Source organism: Trichoderma atroviride, chromosome 1 (genome assembly GCF_020647795.1).
Source record: "Trichoderma atroviride chromosome 1, complete sequence".
NCBI classification, from domain to species: domain Eukaryota; kingdom Fungi; phylum Ascomycota; class Sordariomycetes; order Hypocreales; family Hypocreaceae; genus Trichoderma; species Trichoderma atroviride.
The window spans coordinates 6,122,339-6,134,434 of NC_089400.1; the positions used below are offsets into that span (position 1 = coordinate 6,122,339).

Sequence of the window (12,096 nt, forward strand, 5' to 3'; positions counted from 1 at the left end):
AGTAGGCCGCAATAACGATTCTCCATATCATGCAATATTCTTCATATGCTCATAGTATATGTCGATTCTTAAAAACAACAAGGAAAGGAAGAAGGTGAACCCTACCCATTAATTGCGATTCACCTCCCCTCGGCAAATTGTTTGAACCTATCATTCGGTTCCCGAAATCTATACGACTCGCCTCGGACAACTCGATCAATCTCCTCACGTACAAACGGATATACGTCTCTCCAGGCATTGCGCCCCATCCAGCAGTCCAAATGCCCATAGCCGGGCACGACTCTCCGGCGATACTGGATGTCTCCTCCAGGAAGGCCAGCGGACATGCCAAACGTATCAATCAAGCGCTCATACGTCGTCTCTGTAGCTCTTGGGGAGAGAACGGCGCTGTCTCCGCCAACAAAGAACAGGAATGGGAGACCGCGTAGGCGCTCGATGTTTTCTGGTGTCGTGAGCTCTGTATACTCGGGCTCATTGGTGCTGACTTCTCCTCGACTTCCCATCCGTTTCAGGAGACTAGTTAAATGCATGCTGCATCCGCCGAAAAAGCGGTCAACGTTTCGATGAGTCGCCTCGTTGAGGTTGTTATGGCTCCAACAACGGCCGTACACCAATGTTGTGCGATGACAGGCGGCATTCTTGCACATTTCTTCCTTTCTTTCGGGGTGAAGCCGCAACAGCTGGTTCAAAAGCTTCTGGGACCAGGGATCTTGGACAGACGACCCAATCTCGAACCAGTCTCCAAAAACAGACTTGTATACCTTGTCCAACGCCAGTGGCGACGTGGCCTTGATCATGTTCAGAGTGGCCCATATAGGGTTCATAAATACTTGGCTGCAAGTGATTCCCGAAACCCACTCAGATGGGATAGTACCGTCGAGGAGGCCACAAGAATACGCGACTGATCCCATGCAGTGAGCAATGGTATAGACTTTGCCGGTTCCATGGGTTCTCCGGATATGCTCGTAGCAGGCCTTGATATCGAGCCTCGAGTCGTATGTCGTCCAGGGCTGTCTATGCGTTGATTCCAGCTGGCATATGCGATGAACCGTTACCCAAACACGGTAACCGGCTCTAACAAAGTAATTAACAGCATTGAACGGAATAGTGGGTAATGCAAATATTTGATGGTCAACAGATGCGCCTGGAATCATGAAGAGATTCTCAATCTTTACGGGCACTCCGTTTGAGTCGGTGGCAACAGCGTTCGGATTTGGCTCCCACATGTGCAGCTGCGTTTCGACGCCGTCTTCAGAGACGACTCTAAATGTCTGGGTCGGCGATGTATGATTCTCGTACAACACGGCTCCCTCATCCGTATACTCAAGGGGAGCAAGTGGCGTCAACAGGTGTGATGCGGATTTGGAGGCGAAGAAGGTCAAGAAGTTTGTCATATTTTTCGCTTTGCTCAGGACATCTTTGCCCGAGGCAGAGAGTGTCATCATCTCGGAGACGAGATCCTTTGGGCGCAAACGCAAGATGCCATTTGCAACGAGTTTCTCATCGGCTGAATTAGGAGTCCCCTGATACATGCTGAGATTGTCGTCGAAGGCATCCTGATGATGATTTGCAATCTTTGTTGCTCCATGGGCGACTCTTTCTGTTATTGTAACGTACAAGGTCGTCGTGGAGCGCCACATCTGAAGAGGGCTCAGAGAGACAGAGGCATCAACCAGCTTATATCCAGAAAAGTGAAGCCGTCTGCCGTTGCCGCCAACCATGTCGCCTTCATACGTCAATCTGCTGGTTCCTGTGATTTCTCGATCCTTCTTGAACAATCCCAAATCACCCTGAGGGATCATGAATGGGGAACCTTGGATAGATGGGCAGACAAAGGTGCCTGTAAAAATGCCGCTAGGCCGGGTTTCATCTCTCATATCATGGCCCTCAAAGACAGTTGCGCTGACCAACAATCTACCAATCTCGCCTTTGCCCTTTCCTGCTCGAAATGCCGATTCATACGCCGCCTTCTTATCAGCTGCCACATCCAGCTGGGTCCTGTGGATGAATCCAGACATGAGTTCTGCAAACTCGACGGTTTTTGATCTGGACATTTTGGCTCTGCCTGTCGTCTTTTTGGGAACCTTGCCATGGAGAGTGGTTAAAGGGCACCGACCCCTTGGCTGATGCGCCGGCTTCCCAAAGAGATCCAAAATGCCATTCTTCTCCTCGCTAATCACAAGATTATTGTCTCTAGCATACGCCTCGATAGTGCGTTCGGCGAGAGCAGCAATGGTAGCAAACGGATTCACACCAATAGATCCAGGAACGAGCGCACCATCAATTACGATGAGGCCGGCATGAGTCTCTGCGGTATCGTTGCCAATGAAAACTTGGCCTAGGTGATTTGTCGCGCCATGGGCTCCAGTGTTGTCCCGAGACATTGGTGCTCCCCTAAACAAAGCACATATCAGTATCAATACGGATTAATCTCAAGCTCAGGATTTTGTCTCTTACCCAAGAGGATGTGCGGTAATCAGTTGTTCGCTCATAAAGTTGTAAAAAGGAGTCAGCGACAGCGTACCGCCAACAGAAGCCGTGGCCCTTTCCAAAAGATCGTTGAGCTTCTTAACTCGGTCGCTTTTCCCGACTCCTTGGAATTCCAAATACGGCTTGTCGTCTTTCAGACACAAAGTTGCTTGGTTCCCTGTTTCATTTGGGCCTTGGTTAGCAATACAGCACTAATGATGAATGCTTTCTTCTCGAGAGATGAAACATATGCGTACCATCATGCGACATGATTAAAAAGACTTGAGTGTTTCCCAGAGGACCACTTTCCGGATTCGAGCCGAATAGAGCCTTCTTACAATGGCCCACGAAAGCCCAAGTTCGCTGAAGGAGCGACATCTCGTAGGCTCGGCTTCCAGGCATCATGTCCAGTATACAAGGCATTATCTCTTTGAATGCTTGCGGCATGGCGCCGTCTTGGATAACATAGCCATTTAGTGGGTTGTCATGGCCTTTTCTATTGTCAATAGCGCTCGTTATCGTTGGACCGACGGGATTTGAAGGATCTTGGTCTGGGTTTCCGAGAGCGTTTACTTCCACGTCGCAGTTGTGTCTATACAACGCGTCGTGTCATTAGGACATCACGATCACGGTACCAGAAGCATTTGATGTTGATGCTTACCCAAAAGCCAAAACGTCGCCATTACCGCTCATTGAACGACCAACCCAATCGCTCATACTCAGGCCCATGTGCTTGCTCCGAAGCAGGATTTCTGTTGTGCCGATGGATCCAGCACCGAGGAAGAGGGCCCTTTTTGCATGCACCCACATCAAGTCGCCATAGACATTGCCTGCTGCGAAACGACTCCGGCCTTTGCCGTGGCAGGCAAAGTAGATCAAGTAGCCGCCGCGATCGTCCTGGACCTTTTCGATATACCGCACTTCGCATTTGCAGAACATTTCGGCACCCCAGTTCCAGGCATCGGCGATGTATGTCACCAACGTCGAAGTTTTCGAGCCATCGTTGACACCAGTGGTTTCTTGTCCAGCAAGTGTTGTCGCTGACATGTTGACGCCGCAACTGTTGGGGCCGTTTCGGAAGCGGGTTGTCAAGGGAACTCTGCGGAATTTGTCTTGCAGTCCAAGAGTTTTTGCCTGTTCGTTGAATACTTCCATCTTCTTGAGGCTCGGCCAGTTTTCGGGATACGGCTCTGGCTCAAGCACGTCTCGAACCTTTTGGTAATCTGGAGGTGGAGAGATTGTTAGTCCAAACGAGCTTCCATCGACAGCTGCGACAAGGGCCAGTATTGTTTACATTTACCAAGGCCCGCCGGGTTGTCTCGAATCTCTGGTGGCCAATATCTCATTTTGAGAATGTCATGTTCTGTTTCGAGAAATACATTCGCGTTGACCAGGCTTCCGCCACCCAAGCCTGCGAGAAGTGATGCAGAGTAAGTAAAGAGATGACTAAAGACACTTGCAGTATAGCTTTGGAAGGCTGATACTTACCATTTCCAGCAATAACATTCTGATCGTGGCCAAGAATGAGATGGAACATGCCCGTTGGATTGCCCATGTTGACGCCGACGCCACCTAAAGAACTTGGAATCAAGTCTCCAGTAACGCGATACTGTTTCATCGTGTCAATCGTCCCCGTGGGATACTCTCCTGGCCATCTCTCTTCCCCTCTCTCTAGCAGGCAGACAGACTCGCCTGCTCGAGCCATGCGCGACGCAGCTATGGAGCCTCCATAACCAGAACCGATGACAACACAGTCGTACGAATCTCGTATATGTTCTATGGGCTTGGAAATCCGTGGAAAGGGAGTCTTGCCATCGTTTTCAATCATGGGATGGTCCTCATGATGGGCGAAATCGTCAAGGATATCGCCATCTACAGATGAGGAAGAGGCAGTTGCCGGTGGTGTGGGATACATTTGCTTTGTGGTTGAAACTCTTGGCTAATCGTCAAATAGGCAGAGCATGTTAAACAGGATATATCGATATAATCTAGCCGAAAGAGTCTCAAAGCCATTTCCAGACACCCTCTGCTATAAGCCTGCCTCGGCATAACGGTGTATTTTTAGTCATTGTCAAGCATGCCCATATCGCTATGCCCAGAACGTGTTGGCCGACCTCTTCGGAAGACAACAGTCCCATTGCAGATTTTAGATGCTTCGACATCTCCAAGCCACTAGTTTATCCAAATGTTGATAGTGGATGCTAGGACAATAGAAAAGCCTCGTTGTTGGTGGGAGGTCTGTGTTGTTGGTCTGGTCTGCAATCTCCACCTTGGGATTAGAATAGGGAAAGTAAGTGTTAACAACAATACATACACAGTGGCGAACAGACACTTCATCTTCCAGCTCGCAGAAGAGCCTGGCTTGGAGGCTCTCTTGCATTTGTTTGCCAGTTCCAGCTGAGTCTACACTGTTTGAGCTATTTGGAGCGGCAGCGCTTTTTGAAGGGAAAGTTCTCGGTCCTGTTATCCACCACCCCAGCTGTAGCTCACCAAGTGCATGTAATTAGTCCACGTGTAAAAATATTTAATTATTTACATTCAAAAGTGGCTGTAGCAACTGTAGCAGCAGCAGCAGCAGCAGCAGCAGTAAGTACCTATTAATACTTTAGTGTTATTACGGCGTGTAAAATTAAGAAGTGTACGCTGATTATTCAAGATTTCCCTCTTTTTCTTCATACCCCTTGCCTACGTGTTTTTGACCCTGCTTGACTCCAAGCAATGGTCAATTGTTTGCTAGCTGCTGGTTATAGAGTCGTTCTGGTCTGGTCATGCCTTCAAGAAAAAAAAACGTGACCAAAATTCAGCCTTAATGTCCAGTACCTGCATGTACCTAGGTAGTTACTCGTAGATTGTCTCCTTTCAGACCACGCTTCTGGTTATTTCCAAGTTGGAATCGCCCTCAAATAAGCTCAGAATGGCGTTTCTTTTAGCTCTCCCATGCGAATTATCCCTTCAGATAACCAGATTGCTTGGAATTCGCGACAAAATCAACATGAGCGCAACATGCAAGTCATTCAGAGCCCAACTGTTGCCGGAGATTTTCAACACCATACGATTCACCAATAACGACATCTCAGCAGCATCTGCACTGATCGCCGTGGAGGCTCACGGCCAGTATGTAAAAGGAATTGAGTTCACCTGCCAATGCAACCTGGATGATACGCCAACGGCACCATCTCTATTACCGGCAGCTTGCAGACTGTTAAATGGGTCCCTGACGCCAAACCTACAAACGATCACCCTCAAGTATAACTTTGGCCTAGATAATGACTATGACGATGTTTATTTTCACTTTTGGGATGAAGAAGATGTGATTGCCACTCGTACGGAAGAACTACAACATGAATGGCGGGCGCTTATGAATGAGACTTGGGAGGCTGTTGCGGCCAACATTTTTGTAAGGGAGCTTGTCCTTGATCAACTTCCGCCAAAGTGGATGTCTACGTATTATACGGATGCATTTCGCCAGTTTCTTGGCCAACTTGAATCTGCAACATTGAACCTCTTTGGCTTTGAAGATTATATAGGATATCGGACTAATTCGGCGCCTGGTACCAATTCCTTTCTCCGCAACTTGGATGCTTCGTTTTTCCGCTTCATGACGGGCCTCAAGCGTTTACATATCCGGGCTTCAGATCCTCTCGGCCTCGAAGATTATCCGCCTTATATTCCGCTGGCTTTGAAGCCTGAAGACCTCCCTCTGTTACAATCACTCACACTAGAAAACTGCTTCATCTGCTCGGAGTTGGTGTTATTTATACAAAGCCATGCCCAAATTCTCGAGTCTCTCGATGTCAATGAATGCCTCTGCAGATATGCGCCCGAGTACTACAGCGAAAATCTGTCCTGGGCTGACTTCTTTGACAAGATATACGAAGCGAGGCCACGGCTTACCCAGTTAATCGCAGGAGGCAGCAAGGCACCGTTCATTAGAGAAGAATACGATGAGGGGACAGACGACGCAGTTGATCATTCTCTGCAACAACTGGAAGCGGACTCCGATCTTATTGCATTTAGGCACATGTTTCTGGATACTGATTACGGTAGCTCTTGTATGGACGATGAAGTTGATGTGGAGCGATTTCACCAGGGTGATGACCAGAGAGCATACGACCGTCTGATGGGGCTAGTCAAAGAGAATAGGGCAGGTTTTGATCGAAAATGTATCTAGATATCCGAGCAACCACTTGACTGTGAGTCAGAGTGTAGGATTCCAAAAGCGTTGCGGCCTAAATAGCTCGAAGAATATAGACCCAGCTGGACCTGCAAACAGATGTAAGATTCAATCGCCGTGTATCAGACAAGTCGCCATGATGCAGCATAGCCTCGCGCTGCCAGTGATGGAATTCGGGCTTCATGTGTCTGAACAGATGCCTTGGAGTACAGTACAGTACATGTACGTACACAAAATGAAGGTTCGGAGTCAAGTTGCGGCAATAAAGTGCAAAGCTGGGCATTCACGTGAAGAAACATGTAAAGTTTGTTCCCAGATTACGTCGATCGCAAGATGGTCTCTGCTAGGCGACAATACAAATGCATACATGTATCCACACACACAGGCACTGTAAGCGAATTCTAGAAGACTGTGTCCACGGACCATTCAATGGTTTGTGTATTGCTTGGTCTATTGTCAGTTCTTCAAACAGTGCAAATCTTCGGGGCTAGTTGGCCTGGCGTTGCGGGCTGATCTCTCAGCTGCTGTTGGCTCTGGTCAATGGCGTCTGCTGTGGTGGCTACTCTTGGATTTGCCAGATACGCACCAAACACAAAGTTCGTTTCTCCAGCTTTGCCAGCCTCACAGTTCTAGTCTATTCTTGGCTGAATGGCACCTTCAGCTCTTCGTCAGCCCCGCGGAAAGAGCTGCCGCTTCCCATTGGCCAAAGAGAAACTCAAAGACGCCGGCTTCATCCGAACATGAACCTTATTTACAGTGAATTCAAGCCGCGTGATGTGTCGAAGCAGCAGGGCATGCAGGTGAGATCTGATGATGCCTGGTTTTTTACCTTGCAGCATTTACATGTAACTTCGTTCATCTGCCCTTGTTCTTGGCTTGTGACCAGCTGAGCAACCCCTTGGCTACATAGTACGGTTTCGAAGGTATGCAGGTAAGAACTATCAAAGTTTATGTTGGTGAGACTTTATGCTCTGGGGCCTACAGTTCATACATATGATATGTAGAAAGCAGCTCAGCTCTGTTGATTATTCCAGCTTACAGCCCAGGGATCAAGACGACTCACAGGTGATGTCTGTATATAAAGTAGCTTTTTTGAGACGGCACAGCCTGGCCTCGTTACCCATCTCGTAGATGCAACACATATTTACGGTTCGGCGTAAATTATAGTCCATATCTCGTCTGTTTACCATGTCCAGTTCCAAGTCTGGCACATCGGAATCCTCACCGGCGGCTGAGCCAAGACCTCTCATCATCCTCGCCGATGGCAGTTGGTGTGGTCGAGAGGCCGATACGCGGTCCAACATCTATCTGTTAGCCAAGATGGTTGGCATCGATATAGATGACGTGGACGACACTGGCACAAACGGCAATAAGGCGTGGTACATCCACGGCGTTGGGCTGGGAAGCACGTTTCTCGAGTGCGTCGTAGAAATCAATATATGATGTGATGGCTAATGGCTAATATAATCCAGCTACGTCTTCAACGGAGTAACAGCTCAAGACATTGCGGACCAATGCGTGGAAGCCTACAGATTTATCGTTGATCACTACAGTTACCCGGATCGCCAAATATGGATGTTTGGCCTTTCGAGGGGCGCATACATGGTGCGATCGGTTGCTGGCATGATTAACAATTGCGGAATCGTCAAGCCCGTGCTAAAAGCGGACGGCACCATTGACTGCGCCGAGACGAATCTTCTGTGCCGTCAGGTCTACAGAATCTACCGTTCCAAAGACCCCATCAATAACCCGCACTCGAGCCAATCTGAGCAGTTCCGTCAACACGCAAGCTGGCCCCTGATTGGTGACGAGGCAGACGGAGAAGCTCAGCTCCAGCCGCCTGTGAAATTCTTGGGCCTTTTCGACACGGTAGGCAGCCTTGGGATTCCAGACTTTGTAGGTGGCGTTGGGCTAGACTGGCCCAAATTCCGTGACCAGCAGGTTTCATCCGTCGTCGAGCTTGTATATCACGCCATGTCCTTGCACGATGACTTTTACATCTTCCCCCCCTTGTCTTGCCACAAGGGGGAGTCATTCGGGGAGAACGGATGACTTTGGAATCACCCAGAAGTGGTTTCCAGGCGTGCATTATGACTTGGGACGGCAACGCTTCAAGTTCTTGCGCATGTTTGGCGGCGGGCGGCTGGAACGACTGTTGGCCAGATGGAGCTGGGCAAGCAAAGTGATTGAGCCAAACCAAGTACTTTCCGATCTCGTGTTGAAGTGGATGCTCGAGGCTATCAAGATGAACGATCCAGATGGGCAGGTCATGCCTACTGAAAAGATTGACGAGGAGATTGCGGCGGCGGACCAGAGAATGGTCTCTGAAGACCGGCAGATTGGTGATGGAGATGTGTACCGAAACATTGTCGCATATGCCCCCTTTGGCAGCGCGATTGTGGGCTTGTTGACGGAGCTTTTCGGCACGAGGTGGCAGACGAATCAGATTTTCCAGCTCTTCTTTGCGCTGCGGGATCGTCTGATTGCCGATCCAGATGCGCACGTCTACAAGTACCTGGACACTGATGCTTCTATTGTAGGATCTGAAAATCGGAGGATTGAAGAGTTGGCAGAGGTAACTCCGGCAAGATACCCGTCGCAGACGTATCAAGCTTGGAGGTTGAAACGCAGATTGCTGGGGCATGAGGATGGGTAGATGCTGGGCAACGACGCCTGTCATTATGGTTGAAATAATAACGTAAATGTCTCGAGACATATTCGATGCTGTGTGTGACGTTGCCAATCTTTGCACTCGTAGGCGGAGATTTGTTCCTATGATTGCTAGTATCGGAAGCACAGAATATCTGTAAACTAAATAACAGAGCAGAGCATAAGGGAGTCGATTGACACAATCATGAAGCATTTCAGACCTTGGTCATATGTAAATCCAAAGGGGGGGCCCGTATTTCGAAACATTTTTTTTTGTTCTTTATTTCGTTCTCCGCAAGAACTGGTAGATATTCTCGCTAAAATATACACAAGTATGTCTTCTTCGTCTCTTTTCTTTCTTCCTTCCCCCTTCACGTCTACTTTCGCTCCGCCTCCAGCTCCCTCTCCGCCTGCTGGTAGTACTTTGCCGTGTCCACGCCGTGCTGGTTGTGGTTGACAAAGTTGAACCAGGGCACCGTGCTGAAGAAGAGGGCCGAGTATCTGCTCTGGCGGGCGGCAACGCCCTGGAGGTGCGAGTTCAGCCTGCTCTCGCCGTAGAGGGGCTCGCCGGCCTTGACCTTGGCGACCATTTCCCGCATGTCCAGGTCGACTTCTCTTGCGTTTTCGGTGGCGCCGTAGAATCGGACTGTTTGCGTTATACTGCATCAGCTTCACGGGACTTGTTCCCACTGGCCCTCCATATGCCAAAGTGAGGGGTCGAATATCAAAAACGTACGGGCTGATCGCTGGTAAAAGTAGAGGAAACCGCCGGCCAAACCGATGAAGCCGGCCAGGCGCATGGCCTTGGCAAGACCGCCTCTGCCAACATGTGAAGGGGCGAGTCTCTCGAGGGCGTAGAGTCCGGCGGGCGCAAAAGCCGCGGCAGCTGCTCCAGCTACGTAGTCTGAGGTTCGCGCATATCCGACAACTCGCTTAAAGTGACTGTCCACGATGCAGCATCAGCATTTGACCAATTCCACCTCTATCGTTTGCAGATCCATTCAAATTTCAAAAAAAAATCGTAAAACCGAGAAGAGTGAATAACGTACGGGTCGTTGTCGATGAGCTATAACCCCAAAACCGTCAGTCTATCTCACATCGCCATGCTGATTTTCTCCTCCACTGAGACGCCCCAATTGCGCCATATACAAGCGGCAAAACATACCGGATACTTGGTCTCGACGACCTTGCTCGTCCCGACGTAGGACTGCTTGGTCGTTGTTGAGGCCATTTTGTGAATTAGATTTGCGACCCCGAAATGCGGCAGCAGCTCGAACTGGATCGAGAGATCTGATGTCCCGGAGCTTGCAACTTGCGATTGCTAGTGCCTGAGGATGCGAGAAATCACGTGGGGACGCTTCTGGCCGTCTGCATCACGTGAATCAATTAAAGGCCTTGGTGGGGTGCTTTAAGCCAAGACGCGGTCCCCGCAATCATCAAGGTAGAGAGACGCGTCTAAAGAGCAAGCGGTGGTCGATTTGACAGTTTATTGCTTGTTATACCAAACGGACCTTGTTTTTCAAAAAAATCATACTGACATCATGCCACGACGTTCAAAGCTATCGGTCCTGGCAGATTACGTGAGATCACATCGCGATGATTTAGACGATTATGGTCCGGAAGGGGGCGACGAGGACTTGGACAACCCTTTTGCATCTCCAACCCCCCGCCAGCATCATCAAGCAAGAAGAGAAAAGAGCCACCGTCTGGGCTGGGAATCGAAGAGGAAGTCTCGGTGCAGAAGCGTGTGCGGGTGCCAAATGTGAAGCTTGACGAAGAAAAGTACCTACCCATGAATGATTCATACATACGGAATGGCAATTAACCTAATCATCAATCTATAGACTCTTAGGCCCAGATGGAATCGCCACGCTAAGAAAAAGAGGAGAAATGCTCAGATTCAAAGGCAAAGGCCATGAGGTAATGCAACTCACCCCCAAAAGCTTCTCTATTTCTATCCTTTTTACACCCCACTGACTAGACTTGTTGGCGCAGTACAGAGACACAGCTCGCCTCCTCTTCCTCTACCAGCTATGGCTCGACGACCTCTACCCCAAAGCCCGCTTCCTCGACGCCCTCGCCATGGTCGAAAAGGCCGGCCACAAAAAGGCCCTCGTGGCGGCACGAGACGGATGGATCAACGAAGGGCGGCCCAAGGCGAGCAACGATGATGACGGCGAGCTGGGCATTGGAGCCGTCACTATCCATGACGATGACGATTTATACGATGCCACACCTCGAGGGGCGACAAGATTTGTGAATATGCTTCGTGATGATGTGCCAGCAGCAGCGGCAGCGGCGAAGACGAATGACGATATGCCTGATGATGATGATTTGGAAGCGCTCATGGCGGAGGCAGGGGGCCTGGGTAGTCGGAGGCTCCTTTTCCCCACGACAAATACTGCTACTACCACTACCACAGCCCAAAATACTAGTGCTGCTGCTGCCAGTGCAAATGGCCCAGAAGACGATGACGACGATTATCTAAACGCCCTCATTGCAGAAGCTGAAGCACAAGATCAGCAGCAGCCTACACAGAATACGGGCAATGGCTCAGCTTCAGGAGACAGGGGACACGACTTTGCGGACGAAGAGGAAGCTATGCGGGAGATGGACGGTTTGTGGTGAAATCACAAAGAACAGTGAATGATAATGGTAGGACAATGGATTTTGGGATGGGGCCTGCAAAGGGCACATCTACTTAGCAGGCGTTTGGGGATTTTTAATCTGCATCATTTTTAAAATCAGATTGCTAAAAGTACGAGGGTGGTATCAACGGATAAATAGCAAGTAGACCACGTTAA

The 12,096-nt window shown here is 49.5% G+C and overlaps 9 protein-coding genes across 9 annotated transcripts; 4 read left to right on the forward strand and 5 right to left on the reverse strand.

Moving 5' to 3' along the window:
• Positions 1–119: 119 nt before the first annotated feature.
• On the reverse strand, positions 120–2,384 carry TrAtP1_002208 (uncharacterized protein; the record flags this gene model as incomplete). Its single annotated transcript, XM_066111356.1, has 1 exon — positions 120–2,384. One exon carries the CDS (start codon positions 2,382–2,384, stop codon positions 120–122), a length of 2,265 nt encoding a protein of 754 aa, XP_065967430.1.
• A 69-nt stretch (positions 2,385–2,453) lies between these two features.
• Positions 2,454–2,916, reverse strand: TrAtP1_002209 (uncharacterized protein; the record flags this gene model as incomplete). Its single annotated transcript, XM_014085064.2, has 2 exons — positions 2,454–2,647; positions 2,727–2,916. 2 exons carry the CDS (start codon positions 2,914–2,916, stop codon positions 2,454–2,456), a joined length of 384 nt encoding a protein of 127 aa, XP_013940539.2.
• A 210-nt stretch (positions 2,917–3,126) lies between these two features.
• On the reverse strand, positions 3,127–3,624 carry TrAtP1_002210 (uncharacterized protein; the record flags this gene model as incomplete). Its single annotated transcript, XM_066111357.1, has 1 exon — positions 3,127–3,624. The coding sequence occupies one exon, from the start codon at positions 3,622–3,624 to the stop codon at positions 3,127–3,129; it is 498 nt and encodes a 165-aa protein (XP_065967431.1).
• An 86-nt stretch (positions 3,625–3,710) lies between these two features.
• Positions 3,711–4,384, reverse strand: TrAtP1_002211 (uncharacterized protein; the record flags this gene model as incomplete). The annotated part of the gene is made up of 2 exons (XM_066111358.1): positions 3,711–3,880; positions 3,958–4,384. 2 exons carry the CDS (start codon positions 4,382–4,384, stop codon positions 3,711–3,713), a joined length of 597 nt encoding a protein of 198 aa, XP_065967432.1.
• Positions 4,385–5,461: 1,077 nt separating this feature from the next.
• TrAtP1_002212 (uncharacterized protein) lies at positions 5,462–6,640 on the forward strand (the record flags this gene model as incomplete). The annotated part of the gene is made up of 1 exon (XM_014085106.2): positions 5,462–6,640. The coding sequence occupies one exon, from the start codon at positions 5,462–5,464 to the stop codon at positions 6,638–6,640; it is 1,179 nt and encodes a 392-aa protein (XP_013940581.2).
• A 1,191-nt stretch (positions 6,641–7,831) lies between these two features.
• On the forward strand, positions 7,832–8,695 carry TrAtP1_002213 (uncharacterized protein; the record flags this gene model as incomplete). The annotated part of the gene is made up of 2 exons (XM_014085532.2): positions 7,832–8,061; positions 8,116–8,695. The coding sequence occupies 2 exons, from the start codon at positions 7,832–7,834 to the stop codon at positions 8,693–8,695; spliced, it is 810 nt and encodes a 269-aa protein (XP_013941007.2).
• A 73-nt stretch (positions 8,696–8,768) lies between these two features.
• TrAtP1_002214 (uncharacterized protein) lies at positions 8,769–9,299 on the forward strand (the record flags this gene model as incomplete). The annotated part of the gene is made up of 1 exon (XM_066111359.1): positions 8,769–9,299. The coding sequence occupies one exon, from the start codon at positions 8,769–8,771 to the stop codon at positions 9,297–9,299; it is 531 nt and encodes a 176-aa protein (XP_065967433.1).
• Positions 9,300–9,669: 370 nt separating this feature from the next.
• TrAtP1_002215 (uncharacterized protein) lies at positions 9,670–10,523 on the reverse strand (the record flags this gene model as incomplete). Its single annotated transcript, XM_014085531.2, has 4 exons — positions 9,670–9,938; positions 10,029–10,234; positions 10,342–10,358; positions 10,458–10,523. The coding sequence occupies 4 exons, from the start codon at positions 10,521–10,523 to the stop codon at positions 9,670–9,672; spliced, it is 558 nt and encodes a 185-aa protein (XP_013941006.1).
• A 659-nt stretch (positions 10,524–11,182) lies between these two features.
• On the forward strand, positions 11,183–11,920 carry TrAtP1_002216 (uncharacterized protein; the record flags this gene model as incomplete). Its single annotated transcript, XM_066111360.1, has 2 exons — positions 11,183–11,212; positions 11,288–11,920. The coding sequence occupies 2 exons, from the start codon at positions 11,183–11,185 to the stop codon at positions 11,918–11,920; spliced, it is 663 nt and encodes a 220-aa protein (XP_065967434.1).
• Positions 11,921–12,096: the final 176 nt, after the last annotated feature.